Here is a 23,798-nt window from a genome sequence, read left to right on the forward strand (position 1 = left end):
CTGCGAAGGGACATAAAGAGCTCTAAGGCAGAGGTGGTGTTTACCTTTAAATGGGATAAATAAGGAAGGCCCACTATGAAATGACATTTGAGTGAGGATTTCAAAGTAAAAAATAAGTAAACCATGAGGATATCCAGGAGAGAAGGGTTCCAGGCCAGAGAGCAGCATGTGCAAAGGCCTTGAGGCAGGCATGCTGCTAATATAAATTGTTCTGCCCTCATCAAGCACTTAGTGTAATGGGGGGGGGGGTAGAGTAAGTAATAACATAAATTGTAACACAGTAAAAAGATAAACTCAATGAAGGAGATAGGTTGTGGTGTGTAACAGAGGACCTACCTTTAAATAGGGCAATCACGGAAGACTGCTTTGTGGAGGTGATATAACATAAGTAGGTGCTCATTAAATGCTCATTGTTGTAGTTGCTCTTTGCATTAAAGAGGGACTCAAATCACCTTCTAGGTGGAACCAAATCAAGCCCCACCCCCTACCCCCACAATAAGAGGAGGTCCCAAGACATTAAGTATTACTGACTAGGTTAGAAGGTGAGAGCAATTACGACTCCAGCTTCTACCCCACTCAGATTCTCGCCTGCAAGAGGCTGTTTCCACACATTAGTTGTCATTAGTGAAGGTGGCAATGCTCAGGAAGTGGCACAAACTATTCGCCTTTGATATTGCAAAGTATCTCATAGACAGGGAGGAGTGACTTCTCTCTCCTTTCTGGTCTCTTTTCCAGATGTCGCTATTACTCCAACCTCCGCCTGCCGCTGATGTACTCCCACCCTTACAGCCAGATCACCGTGGAAACCGAGTTCGACAACCCCATTTATGAGACGGGGGTGAGTTGGTCTCTTTTCTCTCCCCACTGCCTCCCTCTTTGCCTGCCCCCGAATTTGCCCACATTGAAACCAGAGGCTTGATTTTTCCTTTTGCTCAGGGCCGGGGCCCTGCCTCTGTCCCCTTAAAGAGACAACTGCTGGGAGAACTCCGCTGTCTTTGCAAGTGGTCTGAGCTGATGAGGATTCCACAGGGCTGTTCACTGTCAGTGGGACACACGTGAAGAGAAGGGACTGCCCCGAAAAGCCACAGAAAGATGGCTGAGCTGGGTCAGAGCCCATCAGGGGCCTGGGGACACCAGGCTGCATTCCCACATGCCTTATCAAACACCTACAGAGTGGCAGGGTACAATAGCCCTACACATTTGAGTGGCAGGCCCCGTGCTGGGCACTGAGGACACCAGGTCTGAGCCAAATACGTAACGATCTTGCTGTTGAGGAATTTACAGTCTGGCCAGGGAGGCAGACCCTGGTAGTAATAATCCATCCCAGGTGCCAGACCCTCTCAATGCATAATCTCCTTGAATCTTTGCATCTCTTTGCGATTCATACTCTGGTCATCTCTGACTGACCGAAGAGGACACTAGGTTCAGAGAGAGCCCAAAACATTTCAGCCAAAGTCACACAGCTAATAAATGATGAAGCCAGGGAGCAAGCTCAACCTGGCACTGTTAACCACTAAGCCTGCCTGCCTCCTACCCACTGAACCTCAAGCAATTGAAAGTACCAATGAATTTCCTAATAATAATAATAAATCATAGCTTTTAAGAGCCATGAGAGAAATTGGACAGAGTGCTCTGAGAGTACCTGTTGGGGGACACCTGGGAGAGGATTGGGCTCAGCCTCTCTGAGAAAGTGATAGTAAAGCTGAGGCAGGTACAGTGGGTAATAGTCAGCCAGTGGGTTTTGCCAGGGAGAAGGAGAGTATGTATGTGCAAAGGTCCAGAGGCTGATTTGAGGAATCAAAAGGCTGGTCATGATTTTGCAAAACCACGACCCTTCAAATTCACTGGGTAATGATGTGCCATCCTCTCCCAAAGTTTGAAGAGCACAGATTTCACTTGTTCCATATTCCTGATGACTTTCCCTCATCTCTGCCTCCTCCAGCCTCCTGTTTTAGTTATCCAATACTGCACAACAAGATTACCGCAAACGTAGGGGCTTAGAACAATACGCATTTATTAGCTCATGATTTCGGTAAGTCAGGACCCTTTGGACATGGTTTGGCCAGGTCCTCTACAAGTCTGCAAAAATGGGGTCAACCGAGGCTGCTGTCCTGTCTGGGGCTCAACTGGGGAAGGTTCCACTTCCTAACTCCTGTGGTTGTTGACAGCATTCAGTTCCTTGCAGAGTCTCAGTTTCTTGCTAACTGTCCTCTAGAAGCCAACCTCAGCTCCTTGCCATGTGGCCCTCTCCACAGAGCTGATCGCAACCTGGCAGCTTGTGTCTTCAAAGCCAACAAGAGAGTCTCGAAAGACGGAAGTTACAATCCCATGTAATGTAATCACAGAAGTGACGTCCAGTTACCTGGGTTGTATTCTGTTGGTTCAAATCATGCCATAGATCCTGTCCACATTTAAGGGGAGTGGACCACACAAGGACACAGGCACCAGGACATGGGGCTCTTGGCCCACATTAGAGTCTGCCTACCACACCTCCCCACCGACCGTGATACCTAGATGTGATTGCACATCTCTGCTGTGTTGGCCCAGCCTGGACTGTAGCCCTCCGGTAAAGCATGTGACAGTGGTATCTTCCAGGGTCAGGCCTATGACTTCTTACCTCTCTCTGCCCCTGGAGCCTGGAATACATTACACACACATTCCATCAATATTGGAGAAATTGAATTGGCTGCTTCCCATGTGTTGTGGTCATTTTTGATATGGCACTGCTAAGTACAGGTGGTATGTAATTCCACATTCTGTGTAGCTTGCTTCCAAATCCTGGAGGAAGGTCAGGCTGATGAAAAATAGCGTTTTAGAGACCAGACCTTGTTAATACTTATTAGTGAAGTGTATCAGCTACCTACTGCTATAATAATGCTGAGTAACAAACAATCCCAAAACACAAATGGCTTTGAAAAACAAACATTAATTTGTTCACCAGTCTATGGGCTGGAGTTTGAAGCTAGTTTCGGCTGGGTGGTGATCCTGGGCCAGCCGTGCTCACTCACATTTCTGGGATTAACTGGCTGCTGCCTCGGTAGCTCATATCTGCTCCCCATGCCCTTCATCCTCCTTCTGGTACTAATGGCTGACGGAATGTACCAGCTCAGGGTGATGGGACAAGTGCAGGACACAAATGGAAACATAAAAGCACTTCAAGCCCCGTTGTATCACATTTCTTTAGAACCTACTGGCAAGAGCAAATCAGAGTTGGCACAGAAGGCACAGCAAAGCCGCGTGGCCAAGTACGTGGAAACAGGGCAGGGGGAGAAACTAGAGCCACATAAGAGTTTTTAAAAATCTGTGTTTCTCTCTCTTCAGGAAACTAGAGAATATGAAGTTTCCATCTAAAGAGAGTTGCACTTGAAAAGGAAATTTAGCAGAGAATATCTCAACTACAACTCCTCAAGAAATTCATCCAGAGACCATGTGGCATTTAATTGAAACCCCAGAGTGTCGGCTGTCCTTTCTTTAGACTCCTATTGAAGATTTGCTGTTTTCTTCATTGTATTTATTATATTTAAAATTGAGATAGGTGTGGTAGGCTGTATTGGGGTTGCAGCCAAATTCATGTTCCAGCCTCAATTCTGAAGGCCGGTGGTAAGAACCTGCCAATGGCAAACACAGCAACAAAAAAGAGAAAAAGAAGAAGAGAAAAAACAGATCAAGTTTCTCCAACCAGCAACGCCATGCTAAGGCTGCATCAAATTGCATGCATCTGTGGAATCCATGCCACTGGTGTTTTTAGTAGAACTCTACACTCCACAATTAGTTTGGAAAGGCAGTTTCTTGTTGGATTAATCTGGGTTGGAATTTCGCATGGGTAGTTAAACATGTCTGCTCCAAAGCAAGTTTTGTGTCCTCTCTCCCAAGTTTACTAGCGTCTAAAAGTTCTGCCACTTCTTCTCCCTCTTCTAGTCCTTTCGAAAGTGACAAAGGTATTAAACGAACATTCTCTTCGACTACCATGGCCTCACTGAATTCTGGCAAAATAAGGAAATGCTTTCCTTCTAAAAGGGTGATAAACAACAAGGGAAAACTGTCCGGAGGTCAGAGATTTGAGAGTTCCCATGGAGAATTGGGTGAGGAGGGGAGATAGGTGGGGGAATTAAATTAGTAAAGTCTTTCTTCTTTTGACACTCCTTTAACAATGAAAGAGCAGGTCATTTTTACTACATGTGCCAGAGTGGATCACCTGGTTCAGTGGGTGCCCCCGAGCGATGGTAATAAATCCACAAGCCCGGGAGGCCTGGGTGGTCCCACCCATACAGTTATGAGATTTGTGGTGGGGGAAAGGAGAGCCATGTCCCGAAATCCAGGAGTGAGCTCTGTTTTTCTCCTAGATGCTGGAAGGCCTTAGCCTTCAAAATATGGGAGCCCTAAGTGCACTGTTTTTCTAAATGATCCCACGATCAGAATACACTTGCAATCAGGTATTCTGAGGGTGGGGAGAAGAAGCTAGTTTTCTGTTCTCAGAGGCCCTGTCCCTATGCTGGACGGTGGCCTGAGCGCGGACCAAGAGGTGCACTGGACAAGAGAAGCAACTGCAGAGGAATCTTCATCCTATGGTCTCAGCGTCAGTGAGGAGACAAAGAGGAATGTCAGCTCAGAAGGGAATTTACAGAACCGCATCTAATTATCAGGGTCCTTTCTCCCAACCCATAAGGACTGGTGAGTGTGTGACTCTGGGAGATTCTTTTCTAAAATCTGGTATAAAGAAAAGGCAGGTGCATGGTAGAACCCTGGAACCAATTGGAGATGGTCAATGGCTCAGCAGCTCATGAGGTCTTCTTTGGTGCCCTCCAGTGCTTTCTAGATTTGCTTTAAATGTGCTGGTTTTCAAACAAGAAAAGACCTTTCTGGCTGCCCTGCCATTGGGAGCGTGACTAGGGGTCCATACTTCGGTGTCTGGCTAGGAAACACCTCCTTAAGCAGAACAGGAGAGCTGGCTTTGTGTGGGTAGCCCCCTCCCCACCAGGAGCTTGGCCCTTGATCTTGGGGGTCTGAGTTTGGGATGTGTTCCTTCTGCCAGAAAAGAGACCTGCATATTTGCTCTTTAAGGATGCATTCATGACACGTGGCAAGAGACAGCTGAAGGCTACTTCCCAGTCACCCAAAGCCCCTCCCCACCCCCATTTTATAAAAGAACCAGAGGAGAAATGGTCCATTGGTGAGCAATGTCACGTTTGGAGAAAGACCAACCGTACAAATAATAATAATTTTTTTTAAGGCCGAATCCAATCCTTACTTTTATTTCTTTTTCGTGCTTATTCTAACCCTAGTTCTGGGTCATCAGGACAAAGAGCTCTATTAATAATATTTGATTGTAGAACAGACCATGGTTATGTGAAAACTAAACATTCGCCTTTCGTAAAACACTGACAAAATATAAGATCTTTATTCTAACCTTGCTCCCTAAAGTTGGCTATTGGAGGGATGGAAAAGGTGTTGATTGTTTTTTCAGGATACTGGTGTCTTAGTTCTTTCTCAATAGTACAGCATCCGTAACCATGATGATGTTTTGACGGTTAGTTTTAGACTAAGGATTGACCGCGTGAGCTTGACAATGTACCGTGTGATTGAAAAGACAGGTTGGTGTCTGTTTTTCTTTTCAAAATATCTGAATGTGTATTTGTAATATGTAAAGGCAAAAGAAAATAATAATCATGCCAAAAAAAATGTACCAGGCATCTCATTTCAGTTCATGTATGTCTGTTTTTATAAGATCAATATAAAAAAAAAAACATTGGGATTAAATATTTTTGGACAGGATACACTCTTGAGAAACTCGAGAATGGACCAAACCTTCATATGAGCCACTCTGTGTTTTTAAAACAGTGGGGAAATAACGTTTACAGAGATTGTGAGCTTCAGAGAATGCATGTGATATGGCCTCTATTACATGCTAATACATATAAGCTGTATCTGTCAGCTACTGCCCTGTGCTTTAAAATTGCACATATAACACCCTCTTCAGCTTGGAGCTCACCCTTTTGCTTTTTTTTTTTTGGTAGAATTATTAGCCAATGTAAGTATTCCTATGATTGCTTGGTGGCCATCATTGCTTAGTTCCATAGATGTGCTTTAAATATGATCTTTTAAAGGCAGCTCCTTGGAAAGCCTGGGAAACCTCAGGCATAGCTTTGGAAACTGACCAGTATGCCAAAAGGAAGCAAAGTGGCTACACCATCAGAGGGGTTGTATAAGAGGAAGTAATTTGGCAAATATGTGGGTCAGTTTAGGTTGAGGCATGAACCTTGGGCAAAAATGACCTTTCCTTGGGATCATTCCAGAGGGGATGACTTTGTTATGCCCTTGGCTAGGCAAGTTGGATGCACTTGAGGTCAGATATTATGGAAGTGTTCAGCGATCCCCAAAGCTAGGCTTTCTCCCAGGAAATGTTCATTTACATTTTATCCCTAAACAGAACAAAAGCCAAACAAACTTTCTAAGATAGAATAATGAAATTAAAACATTTTCCACTTTGTATATATTGATGCTAATAAAACAAATTAAAAAAGAGTCAAATCTATGGGGTTTTTGTTACAAGTGGGAACATCTCTGGTTTCTGGGGATTGAGTTAAGGTAACCCCTAAGGTGACACCTCGAATACCAAGGAAGGACTGAGGAATCTGGAATGGCTCAGGGGACATTTGGGGGAAGTTTGTAACAAGGCAGGTTCAAGGGGACTGGTAGCGTCAAACACACCACCATCTTCCCAATGGCCCTGTAAATGCAGGGGGACCACACCAAGGAGCACTGAGCTCCATTGTCCATCCCAAAGTCTCGCAACGCTGTTGTTATTTCTCACTGAGCAATGGAGGGCTGTTTTCACACCTCTTAGGATATGGGCATACTTGATTTAACCTAATGCCTTGGGTTAGATGCCCCCAGAAGCAAACCTTAAGACAATGATTCAAGGGCAAACCATTTATTTGGCAGGTGATTTCTACAAAGTACCAGGCGGGAGGTGGGAAAGTGAGACCTGAAAGGGAAGGAAGCCACCGAAAGGGGCATTGATCTGAAGACAGACCAGTGCTGAGAAAAATTGGGGGATCCTAGGAGACAGTGTAGAAAAAGCTGCAGGGTCGGTGCAACCTCAAGGATGAGGGCGCTGGGGTATTTATCCACCAGTTCCCATCTGTCATTGACTGAAGCCTGTTTCTGGGAGGTGTTAACTCCCGGGCACATCTGGCTTGCCCTGTTCTTAAAGAAAGTGCTCAGAGTTGCCTGTGCTTACAAAGGTGGAAGTCATCCGGGAAGAGGTCATAGGAATGGCAGGACACCTACAGCATCTGTTACACCCGGTTATTACCAAAGTCCAGTGTCAATTCACCAACAAACATTTTTACACCTACTCTGTGCAGCTCACCAGAGTAGATCAACCTGATGGTTAGATCAACCCAGCTCAGCACCTGGGTAGCTTAATCAGATTCAGAAAAACCTGGAGAAGACACATAATTAAATGCAGTGGGAACATTTAAAAGAATAAAGATTTCAAAGTAAGACCATTGAAAATAAGCCCTTCCACTTCTTATTTTTCAATAATAATCCTTTTTAAGTAATAGACAAGCTTAGACAGGTGTTTCCAAAAAAAGGTCCACTAGATGATTTCTTTTTAAAAAGTAGTCTCTTAAAGATTAGGAATTTTTCAGTTGACATTTCTGAACCCATGTTTCTGCAGCAATACATGGGATGAAGTTGTATTTTTCCACATCAATCAGGTTGTGTTTTGACATTTTGAGCGCTGGGTCTTTAAATCTGAGTGACCGAATTCTGCTTGGCTGTGCTTTCAAGATTAAAGAGTAAAGGGACCGAAAGTGTTATCTAAGAGGAAATATTCACAGGATGGAACTGGATAAAAATGGAGATTGGGAACCAATGGACAAAGCAGGCTGATTAACAAGGGGGAATGGTGCTTAAAAGGACAGAGCTGTATCCCCAGTCTCGGTGAGATTGAACTTTGCATTTGCCTCCCATAAACATTCATTCTGTAAATAGGAAGTTAATTGCACCCAGAATAAATGAACTGAAGTAGTCCCAATGTTTTAGAACATAAAATGGTGGATCTCAAAGTCCATTGGTGAGATCAGCAAGAAAACATAGAATTGTAAGGATTTCATTGAGCTCAATTTTTTTTGTGGTCAGATCATCTTTCCTCTGGGTGGAGAATTTGTGCTGTGCAGCCCTTTTTCTTACAGCTTTTTGCAGCATAGTGATTTTTTTACGCGTGTGTTTTGTAGGTAGCCTACGAGTTTTATAGCTGCTCTTTAATCGACCCTTCACAAGCTAGGAGCCTCTATTTGCTAGCATGACACACCTATTTGCAGTGCAGCATAAATGTATGTTTTCATGCAACTTTCTTGCAAGATAATTGGGTGACCACCCCTGCCCTTAAGCAACAGAGAAAATGCCTTTGGGGCCCCTGTCCTTGGCCCTGGTATATCCAAGTGCAATACATTTTCCCCTGCATATCACATAAGATTTAGAGTCATCCATCAGAAATATTGCATTAGGGCATTTCCATAAATTGATGTGAAGAGGGGCAAAATTGTTGTGTCTTTTTTAGTTTACATTGACTCTCAGGCTTGTGGCTATTTGCAAAATAAAACAACCCTCGCTGGTGCCCAGAAGAAAGGAGAGTGGGAAAATCCTGATGGGAAATAGAGTAGCAGAACCAAAAGAAGTCATTTTGACCAAACTTGGCTCCAGAATTGCTCTCTTCCTGAGTCCCTTGAGTTCAGCGTGTTCTCTAGTGACTGGGGAGAGGACTAAAGTGTGAGGAATAGGAAAGAAAATCAGTTCATTCTATAAACAGTCTTTCCCCTGACCTTAAATGCCAGAAAACATAGAGCAAAACAAAGAGTGGAAAAGTTAACCGTGATGTTTTGTAACTGTATTGATTGTGAAATAAAAATCAGAAAAAAAAAATGGAGATCATAAAAAATATATATCAATCTCTCTCTCTGGAGATTGGTGATGCCAAACTGCCATGAACAGGTCAGAATCATATTTATCCCTTCAAAAATCATTTATTGGACATCGATCTCCAGTTATGGTGTTTAAGTTGCAAGGGGTCAGTTGCTTTCACCCTAACAATGAGAACAAACCAGCTAGGGTGGAAAAAAACAACCAGTCATAGTGTAAAAATAAAACTCATCATAGATCTGGGGATACAAAAGTACCCAGATTAATTAAATCTCAGAAAGGGATGAGTCCTTCCCAGGAGACAATGCCATAGCCATTTTAATCTCTGGGGGCTCAGTGGAAGGACAAACAAATTCACTGTCTTACTTTGCCAGGGCTGCTATAGCAAACACTTCTGACCAATTAGCATAATTGAACAGGACTTTATCCTCTCGTGATTTTTAGCTAGAAATCCAAAATCAAGGGGTTGACGGGACCTGCCCTCCCGGAAGTCTGAAGCATGCTGGTGACCACTTGCCCACCTCTAGGACTCAGTCTCTACCTCTGGCATGAAGCCATTTGTCTCCTACTCCAGATGGTGCCCAGATTTCCCCTGCTTATAAAGACTCCAGTCATGTTAGATTAAGACCACCTGATTCAGTTTGTCCCCAACTTATTAGGATCTTCGAAGATCCTATTTACAAATGAGTTCACCAGTCACGGGGACACGGGGGTTAGGCCTTGAGCATGGCTTTGGGGAGGGTTCGGATTCAACCCTTTTAACAGACACAAGTCAAGAGACAGCCGACTGCTTTTCAGTTGTTTCTTGGTTCTAATGGACTGGTGGGTCACATGAAAATTCCAAGAAAACCCAGCCAGAAATCAAGTCGGTGCTCGCCCTCCATCTCTATGCACAAGGACCATCCCTGGATGCAGGGGGCCATGTTCTGGGCGCAGGGCAGGAGAACGAGAGATCCCCGTACCCTAAAGGCACAGTCCTGGGAACACAAGTTGGAATCCACTGAACCCCACGTGGCCTCTAAGTGCGTCTCTCCCTGAAGGTCCAGACCACAGCTAGAGATGTTACTTCTGTTCTTCTCATAACTTCATAGTCTCTCTCTCTCTTAGTTTGACTGCTGATGTTTAAGTGGTTGTTGATTTGTTCAATTTGAAGCTCCATAAAAGTATAGTCCATAGTGTACTATTTTATAAGTCAAGGTAATTCATAAATTAGAATCTTATGAATAAATTGTTCCCTTTAGTTTCCTGGCTGCTAAACAAATGCCAGAAAATAGGTTGGCCTAAACAATGGAAATGTATTGGTTTTGAGGTTAGGAGAAGTGCAAAATCGGGGAGTCATTAAGGTAATGCTCTTGCAGAAGACGGAGGTGATCTGGGCAGGTGATACTTGGTCCATGGTCCTTCCTTGCATTGTGTATGGTGGTGCCTTCTCCTTTCTCTTCCAGGTGCCGTTGGTTTCCCAGCTTCTGGTGGCTTCCCTCTGGCTTTTCTCTCTGTGGCCTTCTCTCTAAGGTCTCCATGATGGTTTGATGAACAAGCTATGTTCTGAAATGGCCTTCCACTTTTGGCATTCCAGTACTGACCTTATCCATCCCTTCCCCCCACATTGCACCCCTCTCCTTCCCACACACATACACACACATCATTTTTATTTTGGGGGGCCATTACCCCACATCCCTTAGTGCTGCCAAAACCACGTGGGAGGGGGCTGGGGCTGGACGTACAGACACCTCTCCCTACCCATACCCCTCCTGTATGTGGGTTGGAAAACTTTTGTTTTTGATTTTTGTTTGCTGAATAAAAAGAGATTCCACTAAAAAAAAAGTCCAAGTACTAGGATTAAGACCCATCCTAATTCAGTTGGGTCACACCTTACATGAAGCAAGTTCACCAAAAGATTCTATTTACAATGGGATGGCACCCATGGAAATGGATTAAAATTAAAAACATGATTTTCTGGGGTGAATGCCTCCAAACCGCCACACCATCTTATTGAGTTCTCATACTATAGATGTCACGTTTCTATTTAATTAAGCAGTCAACCACAGTATAAGATGTAAGAGGCATTTTGCACGAGCAGTTCAGCAGTTGGACATATTTGAAACTTTAAATGCCCTTTCTATTTGCTGAGAACTGTATCAACTCTCCTTATAAGATGGTTGAGAAAGTAACTAGACTATTTACTGCCTGGGTTAGCATCGCAGTTCTGCCACTTGTTAACTGTATAACCTTGAGCAAGTGATTTAACTCTTGCTACTTCTGTTTGCTCATCTGTAAAGTGGGGAGATTGAGCTGCCATGAGAATTGAGTTAATCCCTATAAAGGACTCAGAACAATGCCTGCTGCCCAGTAAGTGCTTTCTAAGTGTTTGCCAGCTGTGGTGTGGTCATGATAACAGAAAAGCTAATGATTGCTTTATGCAGCAGCCAGCCCTGTGCCAGGCACTGGGACACAGCAGAGAAAACCACACTATCCTGCCGTCTTGGAGCATATAATCTAGTGGGAAGAGAGACCCTAACCAACCAACAAATAAACATAGGAGCACAAGCTCATATGTGCCAAGAATGAAAAAGCCCAGGGATATGCCAGGTTGAGTTGGGATTGGGGATCAGGGGCCAGAAAATCTACCTCCAAGGATGTGACGTTAACTTGAAGTGAGAGAGGAGTGAAGGAGTGTTGGGGGAAAATGCCCGGGCAGAGGGAGCACAGCTAGGGAAATTACAGGAGCTCGGCACTTTTGAGAAATAGAGGAATAGCCAGTGTAGCTATAGCGAGGAGAGAAGGAGGGTGGGGGGCGGCGTTACAGGGCAGGAGGTGGGAGGGGAGGCGGGCAGGGGCAGACCTGGTGGGCAAACCTTGGAGACCTATTTGGCCTCCAAATCTGGTGCCACGAGGAGAACCCAGCCTCTTTAGGTACTAAAGGGAGAGTAGTCACAGCACGCCGAGGTCTTTGGGACACGTGGAGGCTGCATCCTGGGTGGATGTCGGGTCCCCCGCTTCCCTGCAGTGTCCAATCCTTCTCCATTACGAACTAGAGGCTCGGCCTTCTGAAGGTGACCCAGGATGCCTGGCTTCTCCTCAGAATGCTGGCATCAGAGTCCACCCTGAGATGTGCCACCTCCCCTAGGACCCTCAGAACCACGGCAGGAAGACTGCAGACAGCCCAGCTGCCACCCCCGAAGCTTAAGGAGGGTGAGGCTTCGAGTTCAGCTGCTTCCCCGATGCGGGAGTTCAGCCGTCACCCCAAGGCTTGGAGAGATTGGAGTCTTCACCCAGAGTTTGGGAAGAGCATGGCCACAGCACAATCCCTTGGAGAGGGTGGGCTGCTGTTCCATCAGGCCCGAGGACAAGCATTGTTCTATAGATGACTCTCAGACCTTGAAATCTAATGGCGTGTGCCCTGCCCTGGGACCCGTGACCCCTGTTTTCCTTCCAATTTCTCCCTACAGCAATGGGAACATTTTCGCTAGGACTGTCCCTCCTTTGTATATTGGAAGCAGATAACCGGGTCTAGGTCTCCGAGGTGCACAGCCTGAGGGAAACTGGGCACCAGGACAGACCACACCTGTAACTGATTTTGATGAGATTTTTGTACTGAATATCGTTACTGAAATGAGTTAAGCCTTTTGGGATATTGTAATGGAATGAATGTGTTTTGCGTGTGAAAAGAACATGTCTTTTTGATGTTCAGAGGGTGGAGTGCGATGGTTCGTAGGTATTAAGGACCCCAGAAGATCATGTTTTTAAAGCTAATTCATTCCTGAGGGTGAAGACCTATTGTGGGTGGGACCTTTTGATTAGTTGTTTCAGCTGAGTGCTCAGGTGGCTCTTAGTCCTTTATAAGAGGCTGAGCGCCAGAGAGAAAGCCACGGAAGCCAGACGCTGAAATCAATGAAACCTGGAAGAGAAGGGAGAGACCAGCAGATGCCACCGAGTGTCTTGTCAAGTGACTAGAGGAATCCCAGATCACCAGCAGGAGAAAGGTATTGTCTGGATGATGCCTAGATTTGGACATTTTCATGGCCTCTGAATTGTAAGCTTGGAAACTAATAAATTCCCATTGGGAAAAGCCAAAAGGAAAGAACCAGGGCAGAGGCTTTTCAGCCTGTGGATGGCCTGAGGGCAGGAAGGCTGCCTTATTTGCCTTCTATCCCAGGAGGTGTTCACAAGGGGCTTCACAGTGGCTGAGGGCTGGACTCTGGATGTGAATTTTGGCTTGATCAATGATTAGTAGCTTTTTGGGGTGAGCATCCTTGGTTGGGGGTAGTGCCTGCCTACATAACTGTGGCGCTTCTCACTATGGGGCCTGTATTAGTTAGGGTTCTCTAGAATCAACAGGGAACACTTGCAAATATAAAATTTATGAAAGTGTCTCACATGACTGTAGGAACGCAGAGTCCAAAATCCACAGGGCAGGCTGCAAAGCCAATGACTCCGATGGATGGCCTGGATGAACTCCACAGGAGAGGCTCACCAGCCAAAGCAGGAATGGAACCCGTCTCCTCTGAGTCCTCCTTAAAAGGCTTCCCATGATTACATTTAGCATCACTAATTGCAGAAGACACTCCCCTTTGGCTGATTACAAATGGAATCAGCTGTGGATGTAGCTGACGTGATCATGACCTAATCCTATGAAATGTCCTCATTGCAACAGACAGGCCAGCACTTGCCCAATCAGACGAACAGGTGCCACAACTTGGCCAAGTTGACACCTGTCCCTAACCATGACAGTCTACCCCTTGTCAACTTGGCACCTATATATATATATATCACAGACCATACTTAATTTCCAAATGAAAACAAATAAGCACACATTATTTTTTTTTTACCTGACAATACTCAACTGTCCTGCATATAACGGGAAACACATTAAATCTCTCCAGAATAGGGTGCAAATCCTTGGGCAACATTCATTCTTAAACTTGATATCTTACAACTTAAGATATGAACAAAACAGCATTACAGTCCTCGTTTCTGTAACTGATCACGTGGTCGAAGTTCATATTTATCACTACCTTCTTCCACTACCCATTCCATGTTCCCTTTCCCCTCAGCAAGCACTTCAGCTGGCCGTGGTTCTTTCCCTGGTGGGGTGACCCAAACCTTCATTCCTGAAGTTTCAGAGCCATTAGTAGTCCTGTCTGGATTGTGTTGTTGCAGTTTTCCGTTGATTTGAATCACAGGGCATGGTAGTACTAATAGACGCCCCAAGGGATCTCCTATATTCCAAGAAAACTCTTCTTTACCTCCATTATGTAGTTGCAGTCCTACTTCCTTCTGATAGTCAGCGTCAATTACCCCAGACAATAATGTAATCCCCTTCTTGGTGTGTTGATCCAGAGGCATAAGTAGCCCAAAGTGGCCAGGTGGCAATCTTAATTTCCAGTTCAGTGGTATCACCGTTGTTTCTCCTGGAGAAAGCACACCCCATTTTGGAACTAAAACCTGTAGACCAGCAGAACTCAGGGTAGCAGGGACAGGAAGCAGAAATTTTCCTAGTGGATCACTAGGGGTAATAGTGAGTGGCACCACACCCATTTCCACCCCTTGGTTCCTGGACCCATGGATCCTGGCTATGGGAGAAACAGCACCATACAGCGGACGCTGATTCAGAGCATACACAGCTTCCTGGAGAGCACTACCCCAGCCTTTCAAGTTTTTGCCATCTAGTTGGTACCGTAATTGAGTTTTCAAAAGGCCATTCCACCGTTCTATCAATCCAGCTGCTTCTGGATGATGGGGAACATGGTAAGACCAGAGAATTCCATGAGCATGTGCCCATTCTCGCACTTCATTTGCTGTGAAGTGTGTTCCTTGATCCAAAGCAATGCTATGTGGAATACCATGACGATGGATAAGGCATTCTGTAAGCTCACGGATAGTAGTTTTGGCAGAAGCATTGCGCGCAGGGAAAGCAAACCCATATCCAGAGTATGTGTCTATTCCAGTTAGAACAAATCGCTGCCCCTTCCATGAAGGGAGTGGTCCAATGTAATCAACCTGCCACCATGTAGCTGGCTGGTTACCTTGGGGAATGGTGCCATATCGGGGGCTGAGTGTGGGTCTCTGCTGCTGGCAGATTGGGCACTCAGCAGTGGCTGTAGCCAGGTCAGCCTTGGTGAGTGGAAGTCCATGTTGCTGAGCCCATGCATAACCTCCATCCTTACCACCATGACCACTTTGTTCATGAGCCCATTGGGCAATAACAGGAGTTGCTGGGGAAAGAGGCTGACTGGTATCCACAGAACGGGTCATCTTATCCACTTGATTATTAAAATCTTCCTCTGCTGAAGTCACCCTCTGGTGTGCATTCACATGGGACACAAATATCTTCATGCTTTTAGCCCACTCAGAAAGGTCTATCCACATACTTCTTCCCCAGACCTCTTTGTCACCAATTTTCCAATTATGGTCTTTCCAAGTCCCTGACCATCCATCCAAACCATTAGCAACAGCCCATGAGTCAGTATACAAACGCACCTCTGGCCAGTTTTCCTTCCAAGAAAAATGAACAACCAGGTGCACTGCTTGAAGTTCTGCCCACTGGGAGGATTTCCCCTCACCACTGTCCTTCAAGAACACCCCAGAAAGGGGTTATAATGCTGCAGTTGTCCACTTTCGGGTGGTACCTGCATATCGTGCTGAACCATCTGTAAACCAGGCCCGAGTTTTCTCTTCCTCAGTCAATTCACTGTAAGGAACTCCCCAAGAGGCCATAGCTCTGGTCTGGGAAAGAGAAGGTAATGCGGCAGCAGGAGTGGAAACCATGGGCATTTGCGCCACTTCTTCATGTAACTTACTTGTGCCTTCAGGACCTGCTCTGGCCCTATCTCGTATATACCATTTCCATTTTACAACAGAGTGCTGCTGTACACGCCCAACTTTATGGCTTGGTGGGTCAGACAACACCCAACTCATGATAGGCAACTCAGGTCTCATGGTAACTTGGTGGCCCATGGTTAAGCGTTCAGTCTCTACTAAGGCCCAGTAGCAGGCCAAAAGCTGTTTCTCAAAAGGAGAGTAGTTATCTGCAGCAGATGGTAAGGCTTTGCTCCAAAATCCTAAGGGTCTGCGTTGTGATTCTCCTATAGGGGCCTGCCAAAGGCTCCAGACAGCATCTCTATTTGCCACTGACACTTCCAGCACCATTGGATCTGCTGGATCATACGGCCCAAGTGGCAGAGCAGCTTGTACAGAAGCCTGGACCTGTCGCAGAGCCTCCTCTTGTTCAGGTCCCCACTCAAAATTAGCAGCTTTTCTGGTCACTCGATAAATGGGCCGGAGTAGCACACCCAAATGAGGAATATGTTGTTGCCAAAATCCAAAAAGACCAACTAGGCGTTGTGCCTCTTTTTTGGTTGTGGGAGGGGCCAGATGCAGCAATTTATCCTTCACCTTAGAAGGGATATCTCGACATGCCCCACACCACTGGACACCTAGAAATTTTACTGAGGTGGAAGGCCCCTGTATTTTTGTTGGATTTATCTCCCATCCTCTGACATGCAAATGCCTTACCAGTAAATCTAGAGTAGTTGCTACTTCTTGCTCACTAGGTCCAATCAACATGATATCATCAATATAATGGACCACTGTGATGTCTTGTGGGAGGGAGAAACAATCAAGGTCTCTGCTAACAAGATTATGACATAGGGCTGGAGAATTGATATACCCCTGAGGTAGGACAGTGAAAGTATATTGCTGACCTTGCCAGCTGAAAGCAAACTGTTTCTGGTGGCCCTTACTAATAGCTATTGAGAAAAAAGCATTTGCCAGATCAATAGCTGCATACCAGATACCAGGGGGATGTATTAATTTGCTCAAGCAATGATACTACATCTGGAACAGCAGCTGCAATTGGAGTTACCACCTGGTTGAGTTTACGATAATCCACTGTCATTCTCCAAGACCCATCTGTTTTCTGCACAGGCCAAATAGGAGAGTTGAATGGGGATGTGGTGGGAATCACCACCCCTGCATCTTTCAAGTCCTTAAGAGTGGCAGTAATCTCTGCAATCCCTCCAGGAATACGGTATTGCTTCTGAATTACTATTTTGATAGGTAGGGGCAGTTCTAGTGGCTTCCACTTGGCCTTTCCCACCATAATAGCCCTCACTGCATGAGTTAGAGAACCAACGTGGGGATTCTGCCAGTTGCTCAGTATGTCTATGCCAATTATACATTCCAGAACTGGGGAAATAACTACAGGATGGGTCTGGGGGCCCACCAGACCCACTGTAAGACGGACCTGAGCTAAAACTCCATTGATCACCTGGCCCCCATAAACCCCCACTCTGACTGGTGGTCCAGAGTAACGTTTTGGGTCCCCTGGAATTAATGTCACTTCTGAACCAGTATCTAATAATCCCCGAAATATCTGATCATTTCCTTTTCCCCAATGCACAGTTACCCTGGCAAAAGGTCGTCGGTCTCCTTGGGGAAGACTTAGAGGAAGGTTAACAGTATAAATTTGTGGCAGTGTAACAGGTTTCTCCCCCATAGGGACCTGGCCTCTCCTTCATTCAAGGGGCTCAGGGTCTGTAAACTGTCTCAAGTCTGGAAATTGATTAAGGGGCCGTGACTCTGTGTTTTTGTTATTCAGGTTAGACTTCTGTTCCCTTGACCTAGAACTCTTGTTTATACAGCTCCAACAAGAATTTAGTAGACTGCCCTTCTATTGTATTTCTAGGCACCCCATGATTTACTAGCCAATGCCACAAATCTCTGCGTGTCATATAATTTTGATGCCTCCTTTGATTTTGTTGTCTATTATAATAGCCGTGTCTACCCTGTCTTTGGTGATTAAGTGCTGCCACCTGGCTTCTGCCAACTCAGGATCCTGTCATCTCCATTGTGTTTAAGGATTCCAGCTCAGTAATAGCAGTTCCTACCGTAATATCTGACCTACAGAAAAGTGCAACCACAGAGCTCTTGAGGGATAATGGTGCTAGTCTCACAAATTTATTTCTCACTGTTCTGGTAAAAGGTGCATCCTCTGGACATTCCTGGGGTGTAAGAGCAGGCTTTGCATGATAAATCCACTCTAACATTCCAATCTCTCTAAGCCTCTGGATCCCCTCATCTACATTATACCAGGGCAGTTCTGGCATTTCAACCTCAGGTAACGTTGGCCACCTTTTGATCCATGTTTCAACCAACCACCCAAACAAGCTGTTAACACCTTTTCTAACCACTCGAGCTATACATTGCATGCAGAATCTCTGCTTAGTGGGCCCACATCAATATATTCAGCCTGATCCAGCCTTATATTCCTCCCACCATTATCCCACACTCTTAAAATCCATTGCCACACATATTCCCCTGATTTCTGTCTATATAAATTGGAAAACTCACACAGTTCTTTTGGAGTATAACGTACCTCCTCATGTGTGATACTTTGTACCTCACCTTTAGGGGCCTGTTGGGACTTTAGTCTAGTTATAGGTCTAGAAGAAATGAGGGGTGGTGGGGGTGGGTCATGAAAAGAATTAGAAATATCTTCCAAGCCATTTGCTTCAGGGCTTTCATTTGCAGTTTCATCTGGTGAAACAGGATTAATAACTTTAGGGCTAATCCCTTCAGGAGGAGGTTGGGTGGCCAATTCCTCAAGGCAGGCTGGAGGTGGGGCAGCTATGTCCTCAGGGCAGACTATTACAGGGTTATCTAAAGAAGGCTCAGCATGGTCTAGGGTTTCAACTTCACCCCCAACATCATTATCAATCCATATGTCACCATCCCATTTTTCAGGGTCCCACTCCTTCCCAATCAATGCCCTCACTTTAATGGCAGACACCATGCAAGACTGAGATTTCAGTTTACGTTGTAAAGTTGCTACTCTAACAATAAGATTCTGAGTCTGATTTTCAGAGATCTCAAGTCTATGGCTACAGGAAATAAAATTTTCCTTCAGGATACTCATAGAAACGTCTACATCTTTCAGACGGCGCTTAAGCGTCTCGTTTGAAGCCTTAAGCCCATCCCTTTCACCCTTTAATGTAGACAGTGTATCTAACAACAACCAACCAACATCTCTATAACTCTTATTTCTACAAAACTCTGTAAAGGTGTCAAAAACATTATCCCCCAGAGTCTGGCTTCGTACAAGCGAAGCATTAGGAGAATCGAATGATAATATTTTGACTATCTCCTTTGCCAACTCAGTCCATGGATTGGGAGTGTCATTCTGATTATGGGAATCAGAGTCCTTAGTGTCTCTGAGTCCAGTCAGAGTAGAAAAACATTCATAAAAACCCATTTTTAAGATTCTGTTCCTTAAGAACCACTCCTGGTACCAAGATGTATTAGTTAGGGTTCTCTAGAGAAACAGAATCAACAGGGAACACTTGCAAATATAAAATTTATGAAAGTGTCTCACGTGACCATAGGAATGCAGAGTCCAAAATCCACAGGGCAGGCTGCAAAGCCAATGACTCCGATGGATGGCCTGGATGAACTCCACAGGAGAGGCTCACCAGCCAAAGCAGGAATGGAACCTGTCTCCTCTGAGTCTTCCTTAAAAGGCTTCCCATGATTACATTTAGCATCACTAATTGCAGAAGACACTCCCCTTTGGTTGATTACAAATGGAATCAGCTGTGGATGTAGCTGACGTGATCATGACCCAATCCTATGAAATGTCCTCATTGCAACAGACAGGCCAGCGCTTGCCCAATCAGACAAACAGGTACCACAACTTGGCCAAGTTGACACCTGTCCCTAACCATGACAGGGCCTACATCCCTCCATTAAAGAAGGGGAAAAAATCACTAGTTCTCTATTCTGGGTTGAATTGTGCCTCCACTAAACGATATGCTGAAGTCCTGATTGCTGCTACCTGTGAATGTGACCTTATCTGGAACTAGAGTTGTTGCAGATGTAATTAATTAAGATGAGGCCAAACCCAAGTAGGGTAAGCCCTTCATTCAATGTGAATGGTGTCCTTGTAAGAACAGGACCAAAGAAGGCCATGTGAACATGAAGGCAGGAGTGATGTGGCTGAAAAATTATGGAATGCCAGGGCCTCCGGCCACCACCAGAAATTAGGAAGAGGCAAGGAAGGATTCCTTCCTAAAGCCTTCAGAAAGAGCATGGTCCTGCTGACACCTGGATTTCAGATTTTCAGCCCCCAGAATTGACAGAATATGTTTCTGTGGTTTTAAGCCACTGAGTTTGTGGTAATGTGTTACGGAAGCCCAGAAAACTAACACACTGCCTAAATGTGATGGAATATTGGAGCAGATGCTAAAAATTGCCGATCCAATACCAGTTTCTCTTCTTTTTTGCTAACAGAACCCTAATTTTGTTCTGAACCAGCCTCAGGCTATAAATCATGCATGGTTTCATTCTCTCATTTTCTCACCCTCTCTTGCTGCTCGGGTTGGCCATTTAACCCTTTCTGGTCAAAAAGCCTGAGCAGAAGTTGATTTGGTATGTGTGTGCATGCATATGTGGCGGGGGGGGGCAGTGTTCTGAAAAAATATTTGCTTTCCTGCTCAAGGGGAGCAGGCACAGCTAGTAAAGACTCAGCCCCATTCTCCTTTCTTCTGCCTTGAACCCAGTCATGATGTTCGGCGCTTCAGCAGCCATTTTATAATAGAAGTGAAGGGCATGCGGACAAAAGCAATACACAAAAAATGATGGGGTGGAAGAGTTAGACACTCCTTGCTCTCTGATGGTGCCAGCATCCTACCGGTTACAAACATAAAAATGATAGTTCATGAGCCGTGCTACATAAATTGTGAGTTTTAAGTTATGCCTCTATATGTTTTGCAACTATACAAACAGAAAATATTTCACTAGAGTAGAACTTAAAAACAAAGATAAGGGATGTACACCACCTCATTTCCTAGAAAGTTTTAGGACTTATGTCCTATTATGAAATATTATTTCAGAACTTAATGTCCCTCACCAAATCCTCAATCCAAGGCCCTTCCCATATCTCTCCATATTATGTCTATCGTGTTAACATGAATTTCATGGCTTAAAAAATTCAGAGACCTAGTTCTTATTTCTTTACATTTCCAGTATGAATTATTTGCACTGGATAAGAAATTGACCATTTCTAAGATTATGCTATTCACATCATTATTGCGTGGCTTGGCACATAGTTGGCACTCTTAAATATTTGCTGGATGAATGACCATCCACCCATAGAGAAAATCAAAGTATGGTCAGGCTGAGGTTTTGCTGGTTTTCCTTTAAACCACCAGATGGCATCCACAGCATAGCTTTGAAAATGTTTAAAATCTTGTAAATACACAATCCCACTTCACTTCCCCACAAAGGTTATTTTCACTGGGCAAAGGCAGCTGATGAAATGGATTATCTGAGATAACATCAGATTCCATTTGGAGAATTAGAGAGCCGTGCTTCGTCCTTACCACAAAGAAGGAGAAACCAACATCCCTGTTATTTCATCCCAGGCCGAGTGTATTTGGATCAAAAAATAAATGGGGGCCGGCGCTCCCACCGCCATCTAGCCCTCCTCTTCCTCTTTCTCCACTGGCGCTCCCGCCGCCATCTTGCCCTTCTCTTTCCCCTTCTGCTCCGGCGGTGCTCCATCCACCTTCTTATCCTTCCCTTTCTCCTCCTACTCCAGCGGCTCTCCAACCACCACCGTGCCCTCTTCCGCCTTCACTGGCTCCTCCGCCACCATCCTCGACAGCCTTGCCATCCTCACCTTTCCTCCTCCAGAGCAGCTACTACAGGAGTAGAAATGATACAGAACAGCTCCCGGAGCCATGAGAGAGATAAAAAAGATAGCGTACCCCATCCTGGAACGGCTGACTGGCTGGGAGAACCCGCTCCGGTGAGATGGCCGAGGGGCGCGGGCTTCCCCGGGCGGGGCGGCAAGCGGCCGGAGTCCCTCCGCTCCTCCTTCCCGGGCCAGTTGGCAGAATTGGGCAGGCAGTCCCCTCAACCCGCGGCAACTGGCGCCCCCACCACGTGTGGCCCCCCAGACCAACTGAGAGAATTGGATTGGAAATCCCCAGGCCGCGGAGAATGGTGACCAGGGGGGTCCCTTCCAAACACATGACTCCCCGGTCCGACTGGGAACGGTGCACTCTCCCAGGCCACGGCGGCTGGTGCCCTCCCGCCACGCTTGGCGCCCCAGGCCAACTAAGAAATTTGGACAGGTGCTCTCTCGGGCTGCGGCGGCCGGCGACCCTCCCTGCGTTCGGACCCCCGGGCCAACTGGCACTCTTCCAAGCCGCTTTGGCTGGCGAACCACCCCCACGGCGAGAGTTTTCCAAAGTTAAAGGACCCACAGCACCTTTTACTGGTGGGACCCGCAGACAAACGTGTGCCACGAGCGCCACCTACTGGGCAGGATAAGAAAAACAGAACCCAGAGATTTCACAGAAAAATCTTTCAACCTGTTGGGTCCAACACCCAGGGAAATCTGACTAAATGCCCAGACGCCAGCAGAAAATAATGGATCACGCTCAGAAAATTGAAAATATGGCCCAGTCAAAGGAACAAACCAATAGTTCAAATGAGATACAGGAGCTGAGACAACTAATGCTGAATATACGAACAGAAATGGAAAACATCTTCAAAAACGAAATCGATATATTGAGAGAGGACATGAAGAAGACAAGGGCTGATCAAAAAGAAGAAATAGAAAAACTGAAAAAACAAATCACAGAACTTATGGAAGTGAAGGATAAAGTAGAAAAGATGGAAAAAACAATGGATACCTACAATGATAGATTTAAAGAGACAGAAGATAGAATTAGTGATTTGGAGGATGGAACATCTGAATTCCAAAAAGAAACAGAAACTATCGGGAAAAGAATGGAAAAATTTGAACAGGGTATCAGGGAACTCAAGGACAATATGAACCGCACAAATATACGTGTTGTCGGTGTCCCAGAAGGAGAAGAGAAGGGAAAAGGAGGAGAAAAACTAATGGAAGAAATTATCACTGAAAATTTCCCAACTCTTATGAAAGACCTAAAATTACAGATCCAAGAAGTGCAGCGTACCCCAAAGAGATTAGACCCAAATAGGCGTTCTCCAAGACACTTACTAGTTAGAATGTCAGAGGTCAAAGAGAAAGAGAGGATCTTGAAAGTAGCGAGAGAGAAGCAATTCATCACATACAAGGGAAACCCAATAAGACTATGTGTAGATTTCTCAGCAGAAACCATGGAAGCTAGAAGACAGTGGGATGCTATATTTAAAATACTAAAAGAGAAAAACTGCCAACCAAGACTCCTATATCCAGCAAAATTGTCCTTCAAAAATGAGGGAGAAATTAAAACATTCTCAGACAAAAAGGCACTGAGAGAATTTGTGACCAAGAGACCAGCTCTGCAAGAAATACTAAAGGGAGCACTAGAGTCAGATAGGAAAAGACAGAAGAGAGAGGTATGGAGAAGCGTGTAGAAAGAAGGAAAGTCAGATATGATATATATAATACAAAAGGCAAAATGGTAGAGGAAAATATTATGCAAACAGTAATAACACTAAATGTTAATGGACTGAATTCCCCAATCAAAAGACATAGACTGGCAGAATGGATTAAAAAACAGGATCCTTCTATATGCTGTCTACAGGAAACACATCTTAGACCCAAAGATAAACATAGGTTGAAAGTGAAAGGTTGGGAAAAGATATTTCATGCAAATAACAACCAGAAAAGAGCAGGAGTGGCTATACTAATATCCAACAAATTAGACTTCAAATGTAAAACAGTTAAAAGAGACAAAGAAGGACACTATATACTAATAAAAGAAACAATTAAACAAGAAGACGTAACAATCATAAATATTTATGCACTGAACCAGAATGCCCCAAAATACGTGAGGAATACACTGCAAACACTGAAAAGGGAAATAGACACATATACCATAATACTTGGAGACTTC

The 23,798-nt window shown here is 45.1% G+C and overlaps 1 protein-coding gene across 1 annotated transcript in view; it reads left to right on the plus strand.

The window, feature by feature from the left end:
- Positions 1-4,068, plus strand: part of SEZ6L (seizure related 6 homolog like) — an 85,513-nt gene extending 81,445 nt beyond the window's left edge. The window contains exons 16-17 of the mRNA XM_077159365.1: positions 736-838; positions 3,322-4,068. Coding sequence (XP_077015480.1) covers positions 736-838; positions 3,322-3,351 — 133 coding nt within the window. The 3' untranslated portion in view covers positions 3,352-4,068. The remainder of the gene's footprint in view (positions 1-735; positions 839-3,321) is intronic.
- Positions 4,069-23,798: the final 19,730 nt, after the last annotated feature.

Source organism: Tamandua tetradactyla, chromosome 5, assembly GCF_023851605.1.
Source record: "Tamandua tetradactyla isolate mTamTet1 chromosome 5, mTamTet1.pri, whole genome shotgun sequence".
Lineage (NCBI taxonomy): Eukaryota > Metazoa > Chordata > Mammalia > Pilosa > Myrmecophagidae > Tamandua > Tamandua tetradactyla.